At 41.7% G+C, this 19,665-nt stretch overlaps 2 protein-coding genes across 5 annotated transcripts in view; one reads left to right on the top strand and one right to left on the bottom strand.

The window, feature by feature from the left end:
• Nucleotides 1–51: 51 nt before the first annotated feature.
• The window catches only part of adam11 (ADAM metallopeptidase domain 11), a 39,663-nt gene continuing 20,049 nt past the window's right edge, over nucleotides 52–19,665 (bottom strand). The window contains exons 13-30 of one of the 4 annotated variants that reach the window (XR_003930066.1): nucleotides 19,491–19,581; nucleotides 18,857–18,908; nucleotides 18,515–18,614; nucleotides 18,244–18,315; nucleotides 17,370–17,462; nucleotides 17,143–17,223; nucleotides 16,913–16,963; nucleotides 16,706–16,769; nucleotides 16,057–16,159; nucleotides 15,716–15,835; nucleotides 14,896–15,064; nucleotides 14,164–14,278; nucleotides 12,806–12,896; nucleotides 12,203–12,220; nucleotides 3,240–3,394; nucleotides 2,786–2,870; nucleotides 261–388; nucleotides 52–144 (exon numbers count right to left, since the gene is read on the bottom strand). Coding sequence is in view for 3 of the 4 variants with exons in the window: in XM_030077716.1 (XP_029933576.1) it covers nucleotides 12,169–12,220; nucleotides 12,806–12,896; nucleotides 14,164–14,278; nucleotides 14,896–15,064; nucleotides 15,716–15,835; nucleotides 16,057–16,159; nucleotides 16,706–16,769; nucleotides 16,913–16,963; nucleotides 17,143–17,223; nucleotides 17,370–17,462; nucleotides 18,244–18,315; nucleotides 18,515–18,614; nucleotides 18,857–18,908; nucleotides 19,491–19,581 (1,254 nt within the window). In the remaining variant the exon portion in view is untranslated. Of the gene's footprint in view, nucleotides 145–260; nucleotides 389–2,785; nucleotides 2,871–3,239; nucleotides 3,395–11,604; nucleotides 11,672–11,837; nucleotides 12,221–12,805; nucleotides 12,897–14,163; nucleotides 14,279–14,895; nucleotides 15,065–15,715; nucleotides 15,836–16,056; nucleotides 16,160–16,705; nucleotides 16,770–16,912; nucleotides 16,964–17,142; nucleotides 17,224–17,369; nucleotides 17,463–18,243; nucleotides 18,316–18,514; nucleotides 18,615–18,856; nucleotides 18,909–19,490; nucleotides 19,582–19,665 lie in introns of those variants that run through there. The other 3 variants (XM_030077717.1, XM_030077716.1, XM_030077719.1) reach the window with 3 other exon arrangements.
• LOC115377740 (endoplasmic reticulum protein SC65-like) lies at nucleotides 1,290–6,731 on the top strand. Its single transcript, XM_030077721.1, has 7 exons — nucleotides 1,290–1,937; nucleotides 2,666–2,815; nucleotides 3,308–3,479; nucleotides 3,704–3,832; nucleotides 3,964–4,109; nucleotides 5,364–5,447; nucleotides 6,348–6,731. Exons 1-7 carry the CDS (start codon nucleotides 1,473–1,475, stop codon nucleotides 6,492–6,494), a joined length of 1,293 nt encoding a protein of 430 aa, XP_029933581.1. The 5' UTR covers nucleotides 1,290–1,472; the 3' UTR covers nucleotides 6,495–6,731.

Here is a 19,665-nt window from a genome sequence, read left to right as displayed (position 1 = left end):
ACCAATATTTAAGATTACCACATCGCTACACAAGCCAGAGAAAAACTGAATTACCTGCGGGTGAACACATTTTGTGCACTTGAGCCCTTCATAAAGTGAACTTGGGGTGAGGCTCCTGATGTAACATGAAACAGCATCTGGTGCCTGAATGGAAAAATACGACATCAAAAGCAGAAGTTTAACCCTGAGAGTGTACACACAGATTCAGATGAAGGATGTTTTCGTGGTGAGGTTTCATGTCAACTGGAGGTTGGACTGACTGCTGGTCTCTGACATGTAAACGCATGAAGTCTGTACAGCCAGCAGGGGTCCTCATCTAGCTGTTGCATGCTGGGAAGAGCAGGGGGTTTCTGGCATTGGACAGCTGCTGGGGCTGGAAGATGCATCTCTGCTGACAAAACATGATCACCAATGTCAAGATTTCATCAAGATGGATTGACTGCTCCTCCACGGGTGTTCAAAAATCAGGAACGGGGAAAATTCCTTAAAATGACAAAGCAGTGAATTCTAAAATATACAGTGCATATATGAACAAATGACAGAAATACAAGCATTTATACAAAACAGTCACCATTAAAATCAACTGGAGCAAAATATTAATATGAGCTTTCTAAGATAAAACTAATTTAAGGAACATATAGTGTCAGTCAGTCCTGAGAGCAGGTGTTATGTGTTTCATTTTTCAAACATGGTGATATGTCAGGAGGTCATTTTGGAATATTCCTTTCCAGATAAATGGATGAAGATGCTGGTCTGGTCTGACAGAGACCAGTTCACCTCCTGACAGACAGAGGTGGAAGTAACTTATTACATTTTCTCACGTTACTGTTATTGAGTAGCTTTTTGTGTACTTGAGTATCTTTTAAAGTCAGTAATTTTACTTTTCCTTCAATACATTTTTGCTTGAGTCTTGTAATACTACATTTTAATTCGCATCCATTACAGAGAGCAAATGACAATAACAGATTGTGGAACCTTTCACAATAAAAGCTCAGTCAGCAAAGATGAGAAGAGGAACCTGCTTCTACTTTTGGTCATTTCCACATTTCCAATAAAAAGTGCATCGTGGAAAAAAATGGAGTATGTGTGTGGTGAAAATATCACTGAGTTCCTCACTTCAATTAACCCTCATTAATTTTGCAGAATGCACCTTTAAAAGAATCTAGTTTGAACACTGTAGTCTCACCTTTTTCTAACTGAATAGAGGAGAGCATCCCTGTCACAATCAACGCCCAGGTTATTATAATAGCACCCACACGCACTTGCTGTGACACACGCCCATTCTTCTGTGCGCCAAATAAAGAAGCGCACATGGCCCGTGACAGCTGTGCGCACCGAGAAACCCGAGACAGGCTTCTGAAGGGCCCAATCCCTGAATTCCCAGAGACCCCTAAGCGCTTCACCAGACCACCACACGAACGGAAAAGACGACGCAACTCGGCCCTGGATAACATGCGGGGTAAGATTTTATCATGGTCGCCTTCTGCGGGAGAGGAGGCCTGCTGTTAGTCGCGCTTTGCTCCAGTCTGGTGTTTGTGGCTGTCGCGCAGTATGACAAGTACAACTTCAGAAACTTCTCCGAGGAGGAGCTGCTGCCCCTGGCCGCGGCCTACGGGCGGGCGCTGGACCTCTACGCCGCACAGAACTGGACGGAGGCCGTGGAGCACCTGGAGCTGAGCTTGCGTCTGCACCGGCTGCTCAGGGACAGCGTGAGATACTGCGTCAGACACTGCAACAACACCAACTATGACGGAGAGCCCTCGTTCATGGAGAACTGGGAGCTCCGTGTGTACTGGCACGTCATGATGAGAGCGTCCTGCATGAAGAAGTGCAGAGAGCACCTCCGTGCGCTGCACCTCCCGTTTCCCACGGAGGAGATCATGGACGAGTTCAGGAGACGGGCTCCCTACAAATACCTGCACTTTGCTCATTCCAGCGTGAGTCACACACATTTTAGCCACCTTTCCCCTCATAATTATACTGGCACTGCTTTATTATGATATCCTTATAAGGTATCAAACCAGCTGGGTTTTCCTAAGGTAAACACACTATAATAATTCAGTGACTCATGCTTCTTTTTGAAAATGTTGGAGTTCGCAGGATTTTCATGGCATGAGGAAATCTGCATGATACAGGCTGCACAGAGAGGCCTGACATAATGAAGGAAATGCTATGATAAAGTGGCTTCCTTTGGGGCCTCAGTGCTCTACAGCCCATCAGCGCAGCAGATTAGACACTCAGGATCACCAGCAGAATGAGAAACGATGCAGTTTCACTATGATTTTATGTACTAGAAATTACTCCCGACTAGAGGCTTTTCATACAGTGTGTCTCACTAGCTCTGTTTATCTCCCCCCATGTCAACAGCAATAATAATCATAATAATCTCCCACTCTACTCTGAGGTGTCTAATGAAGGAAAAAGCCAGAACAGCAACAAAAACTATCAAACAGCTTTTCAGAGCCAGAGTCTGCAGTTTTCCTTTCCAGTGAAACACAGCAGATTTCACTGAGCAAAGATACTGAGCATTTAAGATTTAACATACCAGCTGGCAAAACTGGTATGTGCTTTGTGTCTCTTTAAATATTTACCACCGAAAGATAAAGAACAGGCATGTGCTGCGCTGGTTCTTCAAGTGTCTGGCTGTCTTCTCTGTTTGTCCCAGCTGAACGACCTCCAGAAGGCCGTGCCCTGCGCCTACACGTACCTGCAGAGGAACCCTCATGACGAGGAGATGAACCAAGTCATGGAGCGATACAGGAGCCAATACGACCTGAGCGGCTACCTCACCGACCATGAAGAACGAGCCCACGAGGTGACACCACACGGTTAAAACACTGCAACCCTGGACGGATGAGAACAAATTCCTCCTACAACAGAAACAATCCCGTTTAGATAATGCATAACCGTTTAATACTGCATCAAAGACAACATATGGAAGTCTGAAGGAGAAAATCATATTAAATGGGTTGAATCATAAGACTCCCTTGTGAAATAGCTCTGAAATAAAATTTACTTTATTGCAAATATTGATGCAGGGCCATAAATATTGTTAACAACCCTCCTTTAAATAAATGAATACTCTCAAATGAAAACCGTCTGTGTCACTGCCATAACATTTAGTGATGACTGACCCCCTGTACAGTCTAGTCAGAGTAATGCATGGAAAACACTGGCTGTGCAGTATACTGGTTCAGCATCAGAAACTACAACAACTACCACCAGTTACCTTCTCTTACCAGTTGTTGGCGATTATAATTCCCATTCAGCCTCCTTCCCGTGACAGTGTGGGTGATTCTCTCCGCAGGCCTCCTTCCTGAAGGGAGTGCAGCTCGTCAGCTCAGGCGACTACAGCAGCAGCACTGAGCACATGGAGAAAGCTCTGAGGCTCTACCTGCACGAGTATGAAATGTGTCAAGCAGAGTGTGAGGGCACCAGCCCGCTGTCGTCAGGCAGTGACCTCTACCCAGCACTCGCAGGTGAGAGGTTTTTTTTACCCCCCAAAGAACACAGAAAACTACTGAGCATTGCAAATGACAACATCAAGTTCTTCACAGACTCGAATGTGAGAAGAAAATATTTCAATCTTGCATGTGCATCATTGGAGATGATTTATCTTCAGAAATGGTTTCGACTGGGCCGATCCAGGTGCCCAACGTTTTGGACATCCGCAGTTTCATTCTGTGAATCTGCTTTTCCACAGAGGCCTATATTGACGTGTTAAGGTGTCAGCTGAAGTGTGAGGACAACCTGATGCCTAACGTTGGCGGCTATTTTGTGGAGAAATTCATGGCCACTATTTACCATTACCTGCAATATGCGTATTACAAGCGTAAGTACTCTGTTCCCTGTTGTCTGTAAATTAATACTCCTCACCAAACACAGCACACACAGCCCGTACAGTGTTACAGCGAGAAGACTGACAATCAAAACAGTGATGTTTGATGTTTTTTCTCTGACCAGTGAACAACGGCCGCAGTGCTGTGCCCTGTGCGGCCAGCTACCAGCTGTTTGAACCAGAGGACCAGGTCATGAGGCAGAACCTGCTGTATTACCAAGCCTACGATCAACAGTGGGGCCTTCAGCCCAGCCACTTCACTCCGAGGACGGTGAGAGGACAAACTGTGTCCAAACATCGTGGTCAATGTCTAAACTTTGTTTGTCGATTCAAAAAGAAATCTCAAAAGAGACACGGGACACAGCTAAAAATAAAGTGTGTGACTGAGTACTTACTTTCCTCTGAGAGTAACAGCACGGACATAAGTAACTCCAACTGGACATTAACATTACATTAACTACTAAACAAATCTGTATATAGACTGTAGATGGCAGAGAGAGCCTCGTCTTTGGCATGTTTTCATATTTCAGTTGTTTGAAGAGTTCTTAAGTACAGTCCCATTCAGTGTCCTTTTAGGGAAAATTACATGCCAAGTTCAGGTTCCCCATTATTTTCTTAAGAACTGCACATTATCTTAAGAACTTCTTAATTTTTTCCACTTACGAACTTCTCAACTATCTACCTTTATGTAAACAAACAGCCTCTAGCTGCAACCAACAGCAGTTCCATCTAAAATACAACAAAACAATATCCATACAGTCTCAACTTTGATTTGATGTTATAAAAGTGTTTTCTCAAAAATTGAGATACATACTTTGTATTGGACAGCGACGATATTACTAACCTATTAGTTAATGGAATCTAAATATAATTGACACATGAATGGTGACTGGTGGCTAAACAAAATGTCCTCATATAGACTCAGAAACAATAGCCTATATGTGTCTAAACACTGGTTTAGATATTAGGCTGAATTACAGTTTAGATAACGATTATCACTATGTTAACATATACAATGTAAAATTATTAAGGTATTAGCCTACTACATTAATCTATGTTATATAATCAAATTTGGCTCTAAATTAATCAAAGATGTTTGACATTATGTACCATTTGCTCAAGTAATAAAAATATTTTTCTTTTAGTTTTGATCTTATATCTCAATTTAAAACCCTACACTAAAGTCATTTGATATGTATGCGTTCATTCATACAACACCATTAAGAACTATTTGTGTGCACACAGAGCCAAGAAAAGCAGTTTCTGCACCCAAAATGACTTTGTACAATGGGAGCTCAAAAAAGTTTGATGATAAAAAGCCCAGATACTAAGCCTCTAAGCAAAATGATGACTAAATAAGGCCGGTGTCTTTTTTCATCTTATATCGATTACTCTGGATAATGAAAGCTACCGTAATAGCCAGCAATTTTTCAAATATCCTGCAGCAAAAACTGGACAATGTAAAAGGCTCTGATCCATGGTTGGTTTTTCTGAACTCTTGTTGTTCATGTCTCTGTTTGAACAGGAGGCTCTTAAATACCACAGCCAGATGGTCACACAAAAGCAGATGCTGGTGTTTGCAGAACATTTCTTAAAATTGGATGATGAGGTGAGAGTGAAGTGATACTAGATCATTTTAAATTGAAATGCAGTCATTTTTCCTCTCCTGGCACTTGTGTCTTGTGTCTTATTTTGGGAAAGAAGTTCCTACTTTGTCAGTGAAGCAAATCAACTGAGACTGACTTGTTAGTTTTGCTTGCATTTCTCATTGACTCCAGTGTCACTGCCTGAGAGCTGGCATGCAGCGACCAGAGACCTTTGGTTTGTCTGAAGAAAGCTAAAAATGATAGCAGTGCTATTGTGAGGAGCGCCTTGAGAAATACGGCAAATACATTAGACTGCCAATCATCTTATCAATCAATACAAGCTCATTTGTCTTTGTCAACATTTAGTGAAACTGTTCCCAAACACCTTTAATGCTTGATCTCACTAAACAGGAAAGAGGTGTCTGGCCTAAGGTTATTATAGTTTTGCATTTTTCCATTAGATTTTATTTTTAATTCATTTTGACCTTTTGTTTTCAATATCAGTTTAGTTTTAATTAGTTTTTAAAGCAGGTTTGCGAGATTAGTTATTTTTTGAAAATTCTCAGATTTGGTTTAGTTCTTATCAGTCTCACTGTTAGCATTATTATTATTTATTTATTTATTTATTTTTAACCAGGGGAAAGCCTCAAAAGTTAGAAAAGTAGTATGTAATAAAAATGTATTCACTGAGGACAAACTACCAAATAAATACAGAAGAAATTTTCTCTATAATTTTATTAGTTAGTTTTGTAAACACACAATAGTGTTTCAGTTAGTTATTCTGCATTGTAAAGCCTCATTTTTCTTTTTATTTTTTCAGTTAATAAAAATATTTCTTCACATCTAGTTTCCATTATTTCGTCAGTCTTCGTTAATGATAATAACCCTGGTCTGGCCTGTGTTTTTTTGGGTTTTTTTTTTAGGATTTTCTGGGTCCGGAGGAAGCTGCACGGCTGGCCTCGGACTCGCCCGACATCGAGTTTGAAGGCATGGGCGACTACGAGGAGTCCATCTATGCTAAATGGTGGCAGCCTGAGGGGAAAGGAGATGACGGGGAGTCGAATGCATGAACGCTGGATGTTCACACAACTAAAGAATATGTTTGAACTTTAGAAGCAGAGAAATGTTCAGAGGTAACTAAAATCAAAGAAAGAAAGAAATGAAAAAATCGTTTATGTATTTGTGAGGCAAACATCTCACAGGTTAACGTCACATCCACCTGAAGGACCAAAGTGAACTGTGCAGCATCAACACAACTGTGAATTATTTCAATAAGATGAACATGAAACAAACATCCAATCACAATCTCACATGAGGTGCCGATCTTGTCTTGAATGAAACAATAAAAGCAAGTCTTTCACATTTCAGTTTTATTTAGTCTTTGTTCGTACAGTTTGAATGAATTATTTGGTCATTTCTGTCCATTTATTTATTTTTTGACATTAGGAAATCTGTATCAGTGTACCCTGTCCCAGAGCCGTATCCAAATCTACAGTTCAGTCACATGTGGCTTTAAAAAAATAAGAAGCTCCCGAATTTGCAAGCTCACACACAGCAACACCACTTCTGAGATGGGAGTCCATCATCTTATCCTGTGCACGTGAAATCTGCATGTAACTTGAGGCGTTAATTTGAAAAAACACTGGATTTCCTTTCCTTAGCTGGCATACAAGCTGAAAACACGTTCTGCTAGACCGAATTCATGTTGGAAACTGGATTTTGCACAACGACAGTGATACAGCGGCATAAACCCACCGTCAAATGTCAGCACAAATGCAAATAGGAAGGTAAACTCACACTGAGAATACCAATGTCACATGTCTATGTAATTATATAGCTGTTTTTTTTATGAGCTACAGTATGAAAATGTATCAATTCCTTTACTAACTGCTTTAATAGTGCACACTTAGTTATTTTTTTTCCCCCTTCTTCTGTTTTCAGTCAAAGGTAATTTTAGCAAAACAGTCCAATTGCTTGTAGCAGACGTGGAAATGGTAAAATATGCAATATGGATGTTTATATACACAAATGTGCACACTCAAACATTAAGAAGTGCAATCTGTAATCATGAGTCAGCAACATGTGATGAGAAGCAGTCCAATCTAAATGTTCATCCTATCTGTTTAAAGTTTACATGTCTACAGTATGTACAACACATTCACAGGAATATGAGCAATATTTTACAGTGGATGCCATACAGAGTTAATACAAAGCCTGTTACAGTGAGCCTGCTGTTACAGTGTTGGGTTGGACTGTAAAAAATAAGGACTTTCACTGAAAAGACACTGATTTGCGATGGATAGTTTAAGACACATAAAGCGACGAGTGAAATGCTATACCTGGACGACAGGTTCGTCTTCCTGATTTTCAGCTGTGCCACTCAGATCGTTCACAGATCACCATGTGCTCATGTACTACAACATATCCAAACGCTGAAAATCATTCATTTGAAAGTGAACCAGGCTTTGGATCAAAAATGTGACCAAGTGGCTTGTCTGAAACGTGTAAATCTTGATTTTTCATTTATGCATTACAGTCCCGGCACGTTGATTCAAGTTTATTTCATATGTTGTAAAGGCAAGTTTCACTGCTGGGTTGGTGCCGTAAGTACCAGCATACTGTCAAGTCACAAAAAAGAAAAAACAAGAAAAAGAAACTGCACATATAAACTACAAACGCATGCTGTTTGACAGAGACGGCCTCTGTGTTTAGGTGTTGGTATCTGGGATCCACAAGGCACAGACAGACAGAGCTCCCAGGTTTCGCAGAAAAAGGATGCAGTGATATCGGAAAATTTTGCTCCATTTTTTTTTTTAAAGAAGCCATTTATAAATATCAACTACCAGAAAATGATTGAAAACATTTGCAGTTACTAAGTGGTCGGTAGCAATAACCATTTCCAAAGCACTGGACCCACTTATGATTCCAGGGTCTGTTGTCTCCATTACTAAGTTTTCTATACAAACCACTTAGATTTATTAAGGATATCTTGATATGGAGCTGTTCATTAGTAATTTTATATGGCTTATTATGGAACATTAACTTCTCATTCATGTAAAACCATTAACAATTTGCAGCCAGTAGTGTCATAATCCTGTCCATGTCAAAATTTTCCCATTAATACATTTTCCACACATTAAAAAACATTTTTCCTCTCTCATGCGATAATTACCGTTAGTTATTAAACCAATCATGGGTGACTTTTTAGTGCATGAAATTTATTACACTATTAGCTGCAATCTGTCACTGTATTAACGTTTTTTTTACTTTAAGGAAAAGTTATTACGTGAGCCATTGTAACCACAGTTGATATACAAAACTGCCAAAAGCTACACTGAATCCAAGTCGAGTGCTGGCTCAAGATCACTGGAGAAAAGTGCATTGAAATTCCACGTTGATCCTGATCTCGGGCAGTGTCCTATGGAAATTTAATTATAACTTCTGCCATGAACCCACGTAGGCACTGGGTCGGGTGTAAACGAAAAAACAAAAACAAAAAGACAAAACTCAAGTGGCTCTTATTCTTTTGGAATGTACAGAGGGTTTGGACAAACGCTAGACTTGTATTCAGGAGCAACGTAGTGACAAAAAGTCTACAACACAGCGTACACCGAGCAAACATCAGAGAGACAAGAGGCAAAAAAACGTCCTTGAGAAGAAGTGTCTTTTTCATAGGTTGGTTGACAGAGACGGTTTAACTCCCCAACACCTGTCTGTGGCTATCCGATAGCCACAACAGACACACAACCAGTGGGACACAGACAGGCATTAGTATTCAGGCGTTTTAATATGGATTTTAATACTGTATAAATATTTACATCGAAAGCTAGTACTGGCTGCCTTCGCCTTTAAGAGTCGACCATGTTGACCTCAATATGATGCGTCCAACTGCAATAATATGATCCCAAACAGTGGCGGTGACCTGAGCTTTTGGCTGAGTCCATCCTTGAGCATTAGATAGCGTATAGTAGATACAGAGCTAAGAGTTCAAGTATAATTAAAGGGACGCTGTGACATTTTAAATTTAGTCCCTATTCTCCCCCAGGTACTTGCCACATGATGAGAAAAGGTCTGCACTTGCACTTCGACTGCAATCAAACAACGTGGAAACCTTTTTTTTTTTTCTTCCTGAATCAAGAATGTCACCGAGTTCTGTTTTGCAACAGTGAAGTGCCGAGGCGGAGACCTTCAGCAGACAAGCTCCTGTGTCTGAAAGTGACGGACTACAACACAAAATGTCAACGGATTCCTTTAACGCTACCTTCAGCTGACTGGCAGTGTAACTTGGACCACCTCTTCTAGCACCTGTGCTCATTGTGCAGTAACATGTTCTCGGTGAAATGAAGTTCCTCTACACCATCTGTGCACGCTCCCAGCACAAGGCAGAGGAACGACGCGGTGCACACACATGCCACGGTGTCAGACTAAAGAACATTTTGAAAGAGAGTGAAACCTCATTTTTTTTCTTATCTCATGGTGAAAGATACTTTGCTTACATATTGAGTGCAGATAATATTAAATGGATTAGCTCAGTTACAGTTAAATCCTCGGAGGGGCAGCATGATGCCTCTTTAAATAGACTTCAAATACACTGAATTAACACTTTTAAACCAAATTTGTGAGATTTCTCAAAAACAGCATCAGTAATTAACTGAGATCAGTGAATAGAAATCTGTAAATTCCTGCTGAAGAGCTTCTTCATTGCCACAGCTCCTCAACAGCCCGGTGTCTCGGTCCACGACAGCATCGCTTCAAGCTTGGCAGTCTCTTTCAGAAGCATGGACGAACCATCTCACGTTCACACATCTTTTCTTTCACTACAGTGGGTGGTTCAACCCAAAGACACCCAAATCCAGGCAGGTGGCCAACAGCAACGCTGGAAACAAACATCCACCAGAGCTCTAATTTGCCGGAAACCTTACAAACTGCATGTTTAAACGTCTGAGGTCCCTCTTGCTAAAGCGACAAGCTCCAAAACAAGCGGCTGTCGGCTTGCAGGATGAGATGCAGAAGAGCCTGGTGGTCTGCTCTTTTGCACTTGTGCTTCCAGTCCGAGCGGCAGTGAATCACTGCTGTCTAGATGAGTCACCCTCTCCTATGATACACTATGTACAACAGCACCCATGTTCAGCATACGTGTATGCATATTGAGTTTGTATATGGAGTACATATCATACAGTGAGATAAAACATTCTGTGTGTGCATGTGCAAATGTCTACCTAGCTCGGCTGCAGTCTCCGTACAAAAGTACTTAAATATCAGCACAGAGACACAGCAAGCAATCACTTATTTTTCAAGCTTGAGCTATACATTCATATTAATGCATATTATGTAGGAGCACTGATTAAAGATGGGACTACCATTGGATAATTAAAGCAGCATAAGAGGACAGTAAAATTATGGCTATTACTATGGGATGTAAAGGCCTACGCTTGGAGCACACCAAAATAATCCTCGTTTCGACAGATAAAATGTCAACATTCACCGTTTCGTGATATTAACATACTCCTATTGCAGCTAATTAGCAATACTTAGCAGAGAAAAGGTTTTGGTATATTTGGACACCCAAACTGGTTTCATATGCCATGAGGTCAAATATATTAACAATGTATTATGGGAAGGCTTCGTTAGGAACTTTCTGAAAATTAAAAATCGCGTCCAGACTAGGAGAACGATACAGCCTGTCGCTCGAAACAATCACTTAAAGGGGTAAAGTATATTAACAGTCGAGATGGCAGAATACCAACTGTTCAGTGGTAACCAGAGGAAGAAAAAAATGGAAAACTCCAGTAAACGCACTTGAGATAAGGGTTGGGTGTGTGTGTGTCCTGCACAACACACTTGGCAACCTTTCGCATTAATTAAGTAATACAAAAAGTTAACTAATGGAAACCTAACTTAAATGGCAATGGATGGCCATGTAGAAAACGGGAGGCGATACTGATGACGGCAAGTGGGACATTTGTGACGGGCCAATCCCTTACAGCTTTTCACATCTGGTTGGAATGTATTCACAGGATTTATGTGCCACATGGTAAGAAGTTAGGCTCTCCAAGAGGAAAATACTGATGAAGACAGCATTACTAAAATCAGAAAAGGAAACGTGAAAAGGTTGGGGGAAATGTGGGGAGTGTAACGGTGTTACACAGGAAATGGAAGACATCTTTGTTTTGTCTCCTCAGAATGAACTGGACACAGAGAAAGGAAGACAGGACAGCAGATAGACAGGACTCATCCTCCTCCGGATCTGGAGAGAAAATAGGAAACAGGGAAATAGAGAAAGACAGGAAGATAAAGAGGAGGAGAGGGGGAAAGAGAGAGGGGAGAAAGAGCAGTTTCAGTGCAGCTAATACAGGTTAAAAAAGTGACTACCTCATAAAATGTTTCAAAATAACTCAAAAAATCAATTGTAAGAGGATTTCACCTTTTATTGCCTCTGATTTTTAAATGAACTTTACAAATTTATCAGTGTGGTCTGTCTCAGCCAGTTGTTGTGGAATATGCAGTGAGTATAATGAAGCAAATATACATACAGTTATAGCTGAGCTAGTTCACATGTAGGTGGAGGGACTGTATGTTGTACGTCTACATGTAACTAATGGTTGAAAAATGAAAAATAAAAAAGCATGGGGGTGACGGGTCAGTGTGTGTGGGCTTGGGAATGGAAACAGGTGATAAAACACATGAGATGACGTTATGTTGATGTAACGAACGGGGGATCAACAATGATGCTTTGGTGTGGGTTCATCTGCTCATGTCCTGCTCGGCATATTCATACCTTCCTCTCCGGATGTTTCTGGATCCACAGCGAGGCAGGGGCAGCGGGAAGAGAGCAGGGACAAGAGAGCATCAGACAACCGGCAACAGGGACGGAGCAGGTAGAAAGACAAGAGGGAATATTAACTTTTGCGCCATGTTTGTGATCGGCAGTATGAAAAAACATGCAACAAACCCCAAGCTTTAGGAAGCAAAGCACAGACCAAAGCCATTTCTGTGTTATTTCTTATATCTTCTATATGTTTCCAACAAAAAAATCAAAGTACAACTTATTATGAAGACATGTCCCACTACCCTTACCGATCAATCTAACACCACACCAAGTTTTGTTTTTGCATGTCACAGGCATGCTACAGTGGTGCCATTACTGTTCCCTTTCTCCAACACAGCCACTACGTTCATTCTGCCCAAGATGACACACCATGCGCAGCTTGAACAACCAACCCGTACGGTCTCTGGTTGTGAGTGTGGATTAGACAGCAAGCCAACAAGTCTTTAGGGTGAAGTAAGCATTCAGCAGGCAGCCGCAGGCATGTGTGTGTGTGTTTAGCTGACAGAGGAACACAGCAGGCTCACACAGATGGAGGCATGCCAGAGCTCTTACTTAAATCCCCAGCCAGTTCCCCCTAGGACTATCGCTGCCAGCAGAATCGCCCCAGCAATGGAGCCTATTATGATATTGGTACCACTGGGACCTGTGGGAGTGAAGGAGTCAGCCAGTGAGGGAGGTGGGGAAAAAAAAAAAACAAAAAAAAAAACAGCATGTGAGAGGGTTGGGTACCAAAAAAGTGATACCTGTTTGTACTATGCCAGTATTTGGTATCAGTATCAATTTTATAGCAACAAAAGGTGAGCCTCATTAAGATGTAGATTTGGCACATACTGTGAATCTGCTGTAAATTCATGGTCTTCACGTATTTCCATTTCATGTTTTTTCTATATTTTACAGTCAATTTATCTGTCTGAGAACATCTGGTGTTTAAGTGTTGAGTTTATAAGGACCTCTATTCGTATATACACTCAGTGGCCACTTTATTAGGTCCACCTGTACAATCTAATCCAATCCAATCCAATGGTACTGCCATCAAGTTTACTTTAATGATGCCTATAATGCTCAGGTTTTCTTTTTGTCACAGTAACAGAGGTGTTCATTCAACTCTGTGTTTGGCATTGAGCTCATAGTTAGTGGTGCTGTTGTACTGGACTGCATTTTATTGAGAGCTGTTTCCACTTTTCTGTCCCCCTTATGTATATATTAATAGGGAGGACAAAAAATTAGAAACACCTCTAAATATAATGTAGTCCAGTACAAGACCTCTGCAAATGGCAACCTCAATAAGAAACACAAAATTAAACTGACACATTCTCCACAATGTCAACAAAAAACTGAACATTATAAACTTTGTTAAAAGGTAGAATTTATGGCAGAGCTGTTGCATTAAACTGCATTAGACTGTAGAGGTGCCTTTTTTTGTTCACTCAAATTTAACATCATCTTCATTTTTGACACCAAATTTTGAATCCAAAATACTTTAATCTGCAGAAAACAACACGGCATTTGTTATAATTTTGTAGTGGGGTTTTTGTTTGGGTTGAGAAAGCCTGAGTGTGGGTCTGAGTCTTCAAACACCTACGTGTCTAGCTACAGGCACATAAGGCAGGGTTTAGCCATTTCACTGTAGGCAACATCAGCTGAGATGGTGGGAACAGGAAAAACAAACCATACTCTGTTTACACGAACTTTTGACTTTTTAACTTATTGAACTACTGTGTAGACAAATTCCACTTCATTTGTCTTAGAGGAAACACTTATCTACTTTTTCCACTCAGAGGAGGCACATTTACAGAGGTGAGAAGTTTCAGACGTTGACTGAGGGAAGGACAAACGCTGTCACCAAACTGTGGCTGGTTGCTGAGAGGAGCTCATGAACTCAGAGGCCGAGGCCGGGTAAGGGCGCTTACCTTTGTATTTCTCTGGGCCCTCGGGCGGGGTTGGGATGGGGATGGGGTCAAACACGCTACAGTCCTTCCCTGTGTAGTCTGGGTCACAGATGCACTTCACCTCGTTACTGCAAGTCTGCGGGAGAGATGGGAGGTACACGGATGTTCTTTACTACCTGCAGAATATTATTTTCTGTTCCCAAGTCCAAAAAACAAACTTGAATTACCCGCCTCACACTTGTATGTCTCTGTGAACCTGGCAAGTTGCAGATTAGATCCATGTCTGTCCAGACTTTTGTTGTGAAGACTGGTTATGACTATATTAACCATTTCCAGTGATAAACATACTGTCTTTAGAGGCTATTTTTTTATATAGAGGACTGATAGAGAGCTTTGTCATTTGGTGCAACGATGATCATGATAGTAGCCAGAAATGACTTCATCATGTTATCCTATTAGACATCTGTGTGGAACTTTGTCATAATTAATATATGAAGGTCACAGTGATCTTGACCTTTGATATAATCAGATCATACCTGAGTCCAAGTGAATATTTGTGCCAAATTTGGGAGAAAAAAAAGAAACTGCTCCAGGCATCCCTGAGATATCAAGTTCACGAAAACAGGCCGGGAATGAGGTGACAATGACCTTGACCCTTGACCTCCAAAAATCAATATTTGAAGATGTCAAGGCGTTCCTGAGACATTGTATTGACGAAAATGGGAAGTACGGGCAGACAACCCAAAAACTCACCCCGTGGTGGGAGCAGATGCGTGAGGTGGAGGAGCCGGGGCAGATGCTGAGGTTGAAGGTGGTGACGGGGAGGCAGCGGCGCTCCAGACACATCATGTTCGGCCCACACGGCGTTCCGTCCTCGACGTAGCCCATGTCCGAGCCGTCCTCCAGCACTGCATGGCCGCCCCTGTCAGCAGCAGAGGTCAGATGGTCTATAATACATAAACTATTTATCTTCACTCATTATATGACTATAGATGCTAAATTTAGAAGAGATAGAAGAATAGAAGAGAAGAGAATAGAAGAGATACCAGTGTCTCTCTCACTTTCTCAATCTGCCTCACACATACTTATATAAATAAATACAGGCGGGCCAGTAGTACTATTTGACTGGTGTCAGAGGTGTCAGGTTTATGTCCAGGATCAGTTCTCCCTCCTAGACTGTGTCTGACCCTCTTCAGTGACTCTTCTCACTTTCACTTCTTTCCCCCATCACCCTTTCACTTGGACTTTCCTTCCCTTCAGTCACTTTCACCTCCTGTTAATTCTCTTTCATGTTGGCACTTGTCTTCTCTCAGTGCTCCCACTTTCTAACATACTGGCTTCAACAGAACATTTTTCCTGTCCTTTTCTGACCCAAGCTGAATGAAATAATGGAGTCAGAGTTTTTTCATTGGATGTGACTGAAATCCAACTCCATTTTTTTCTCTTTTACTTGTAGGGACTCCGAGTAGCTCTCTGTAAGTCCCTAAAGGCTTTTCCTTATCCCTGGGAAATCCCGTTATGCAGTCAAAAAGGCGCCTAACCCTCTCTAAGAACTCGAGAAAAGCTGACTGACCTGCAGTCAAGGTATCTGTTCTGATGGTAGATGGTCAAACTGGTGATCTCCCCCTGCAGCTCTCCAAACCGAGGCTTGGCTGTCATGTTGGTGCATAGCAGGAAACCACAGAGAACATCTCTGACAGAAGGAGGAGAGATGGTGGACAAAAAAAAATTTTAAAAAATGAGCAAGACACTCAAAGCCGATGACTTAATGTACACGTGGCTTTTCCTGTGTATGCCGAGCAGGTCAAGAACTGCAGTTGCATGTGAGTGTAAGTGCGCACAGACACATCCTCCATATATCAAAATCATTGTTTGTGTTTTCAGAGTGGAGCTGAAGGCGTCCTGTTCACTCACTGCTTATTGCACTGTATCCACTGGCCACTGGAGTCCCGACCACAGTTTCCTTTCTCTGTGCCTTCAGAGTTGAGTTTCTCATAGCAGAACCTGTCAGCTGTATCTGGGTCAGGAGATCACAGCATTTCACTCAGTGCACCGCAAGCCAGTGACTGACATTAGCCATTTCATTTCATTAGTCATTTCACAACAAAACACAAACAAAAATTGCGTTTTGTTTTGGGGTTTTTTTTGCATGTGTTGCTTAGCTGCTCTAGACATGGCTTATTAGTATTATTAGTATTCCTCATCAAAAACAATGTGTACTACTAATAGGCAAGCTTATGAATAAGCTTGTGACTAGACAAACCTATTGATTTTAACAAGCTGTGCTAAAAAAAGTTACCATTACATTTTTTCAATAGCATAAAAAGGTCTACAAATATTTATTTTCCTTACACTGTGAGAGGTGTCTTTTTAATGGAGTATAAAAATGTTAAGTATCCTCTTTAAGCATTATGCAATTCCTCATGCCTATTATAAAACATCTTAAGATATAAGATGTTAAAACCACCATTAATTGTCATGCAGTTCCTGCTGGAGCCGTCAGCAGGGCCATGCAGCATCAACAATCAAATTCAGTTAAATTCAATATTCAATCCAAACCTACTGTAGCCCCACAGAGTCCTGCACTGGCCATCTCTGGTTTTACACCGACCTCCATAACAACGACCCTGAGAAACATTTGGGGGTTGGGTAAGGAGATGAATGAGAGCAGATGAGACAGAGAGAGGACACACAGCGAGCAGGGCGACTGAAAGTGAGTTAACAGAAGTCACACTGACACAGCAAGATCCCACACATCGTCTGCCTTTACCTGTCCAGCGTCACACATGTAGCCGTCCAGCTTGTGGACGTTATGGGGACACTGCAAGAGACAGAACAAAATGTGAGGTTCACAACTGCACATTCTGTAAACAGTATCATATACAGGCTCAAAATAAAGGCTGTCCACTATAATGTCTGATTTCAGAATTCAGAATCTGCTGGCCGAATGGGCAGGAAAGCATCTTGGTGTTTTTACAGACATGTTTGTGCCTCGAGTACCTGGCTGGAGTCTCCCATGCAGATCTCGGGAATGTCACAATCATTGACGGCGTCGCGACATGTCACCCCTCTCAGCTCATACTGATGTACACGACCACAGAGCAAGAGGGAGAGCAGGGAGAGGTGCAGAAAGAGGGAGAGAGAAAACAAGAGTTGATCAGGGCTTTTGTCAGCAGTTACAAAAAAAACACAAGTCAAAGTGGTGTGATGAACCTAAAGCAGCTCACCTTGCAGTCCCTGCAGCACAGGCCATTGCTGCACATGGCATTGTGGGTAAGTGTGCACTTCTTACAGCAGGCCCCTCCACTCCTCATGCAGTCCTATAAGTCAAAATAAATCGAAAAGCTTTAGAAGATGCTGAGCCGATGTGTGCTTTGTATCGTGTCGTTCTTGGATCCCTCTATTTATGTCCAGTCCAGAATGTGTCATTCACTAATTTCCTTTCTACATTTTGGATCCGCTGATGACTCCACAGCAGTTAAAGCCCGACAAGACTATTTCAAACGTGTGTCGCTTCATGTGAAGTGACACGATCCTGGCAACAGCCAATTGGACTTTGGCTCAAGCGGGAAGAAAAAGAGAAGGAACCAGAAGAGACGTTGAGAAGTTGTTCACAAAAATGACCCCCAATCACATTATAGCTTACATCGGCAGAAATTCCCAACATCACCTGCCCCACCCTTGATGAGCGGCTACATTTCTATTTGGAGAAAGAAATCTCACAATTATACATAATGGCAATGTGCCCGGATAAATCCACATATGTGTGCAATTGCAAATTAAGTGGTCAGTTATTCTCCAACCAAAATCCTTATCACCGCTGTAAGAATATCACTTCAAAAACTGCTTTGTAAGTGTATTTACAGCAAATTGTTCTGGATGAGAAATTGTTCTGAATGACAGAATCCTTTCTGTTAAATCTTTGCCCCTGTCATGCTCACACAGTCTGACCCGTCCTCCTCAGACAAGATATGAACATTGTACTGGTTTGATCTGAGCCACAGGCAGAATTTCATTAACATGTTTTAGCAGAGGCGGTCCAAATTAAATTCTGCACAAGACAAGCAGTAAGAAATGAGCAAATTTAAGTTTTACACTCACCACTTGTGATCCACAATCACATTCCTCTCCAGTCTCTACAAATCCATTGCCACACTCGGGTGGGTCCAGCAGCTACAAACAAACAAATAAACAGCATGATCCATCAGATGCTCAACCATGAATGTAGACATTCATGGTTTGAACCCAAGCTGTCTCAGTAAAACTTTGAACCCAAGCTGTCTCAGTAAAACTGACAAATTTGTCCCTACATTTAGTTTATCAAACTCGTAAACCCTCTGAAAGTGCCTCTCAGACACCAACTGAGTCTCACCTTGCTGGGCTTGTTGAAGAGACAGCTGCCGCCTCCCTGCTGGAGGAAACGCAGATACTCGTCTATACTGCAGCGAGAAAACTTCCTGGGCAGGTAGTAGCTGATAGCAGTGGACAGAAATCACTCAGTATTATGACAACAATTAATTAATGGTGATAAAAATGAAAAGTCAGGAGGAGGTAATGTTTATTGGTGCAACTGTTTGGTTTCTTTTCAATGAGAGACATGGAGAGCATGGTTAAGCCTACAAAGATCTCCTTTTGTATTGTTGGTTTTGTTAAAAATGTGTAAAGGCATGGATTCAACAGAAAGTTTTCGGGGAAATTATTCTGTTGCGCATACCCTGTGTCCTCCATGATACAGCCCAGCCACGGGTCTGGACACCTGCAGTCTCCTAAACGCACAAACACACACACACACACACACACACACACACACACATAGTCAAATGAAATAACTGCACAGGACGATATGCAGCATTTTCAAGTGCCTTTTACCATCATGCTCTGCACTGCTAACCTTCCACCACTTGGGGGAGCAGTTAGTACAAAAAACGCTACAGGCAGCCTTTCACCAACCAAATGCAGACCGTATAATGCCAGACTGTTGGTTTACAACTCTACAGGTAAGATTGCATCAGCACTATCTGCATCAGTTCTGAGAAGAAAACATGCACCAGTCAGGATAATACAACGAAAACATATCAAATTTTATCCAAGACGCACGATCGTCACTAAAAGACTGAAATATTGTAGAGAGAAAGGGGACAAACTACGAGAAGAAGAGATTAGTTTCTAAAGCAATTGTCCAATTACAGCCTATTCATTGTTTTTGAGTCGTGACAGGATCAACTGTCCTTATCCGCCACATCTCCCCTAAATCACTGTACAAGGACACAAACAGTGACTGCATTAAACTAATGCACTGCATCGATTTGCTGAGCTGTCCCCTTTCCTTCAAAGCCGTCTGGTCTCACCTGCACTGGGCCGCTCCTTGTTCCACATCATGCCGATGTTCTGGCCCAGGCTCTGACACAACGTGATGGCCATGGGACCCACGTTGCCATACTGGAACACAGACAGAGTAATACACACCACGTCAACTAAAAAAACGGTATGAATACTAGTCTTTAATTTAATGGTTGGCACGAC

Source organism: Myripristis murdjan, chromosome 19, assembly GCF_902150065.1.
Source record: "Myripristis murdjan chromosome 19, fMyrMur1.1, whole genome shotgun sequence".
In the NCBI taxonomy this organism is placed as follows: Eukaryota; Metazoa; Chordata; class Actinopteri; order Holocentriformes; family Holocentridae; genus Myripristis; species Myripristis murdjan.
This window is presented reverse-complemented; position numbering and strand designations above follow the sequence as displayed.

What these genes read in the sequence shown, in the direction of transcription:
- LOC115377740 (XM_030077721.1), top strand. Translation starts at nt 1,473, where the DNA reads ATGGTCGCCTTCTGCGGGAGAGGAGGCCTGCTGTTAGTCGCGCTTTGC. An exon ending in TGCACTTTGCTCATTCCAGC is followed by an intron (nt 1,938 to 2,665) that starts GTGAGTCACACA and finishes TGTTTGTCCCAG; the next exon opens with CTGAACGACCTCCAGAAGGC. An exon ending in TCTTAAAATTGGATGATGAG is followed by an intron (nt 5,448 to 6,347) that starts GTGAGAGTGAAG and finishes TTTTTTTTTTAG; the next exon opens with GATTTTCTGGGTCCGGAGGA.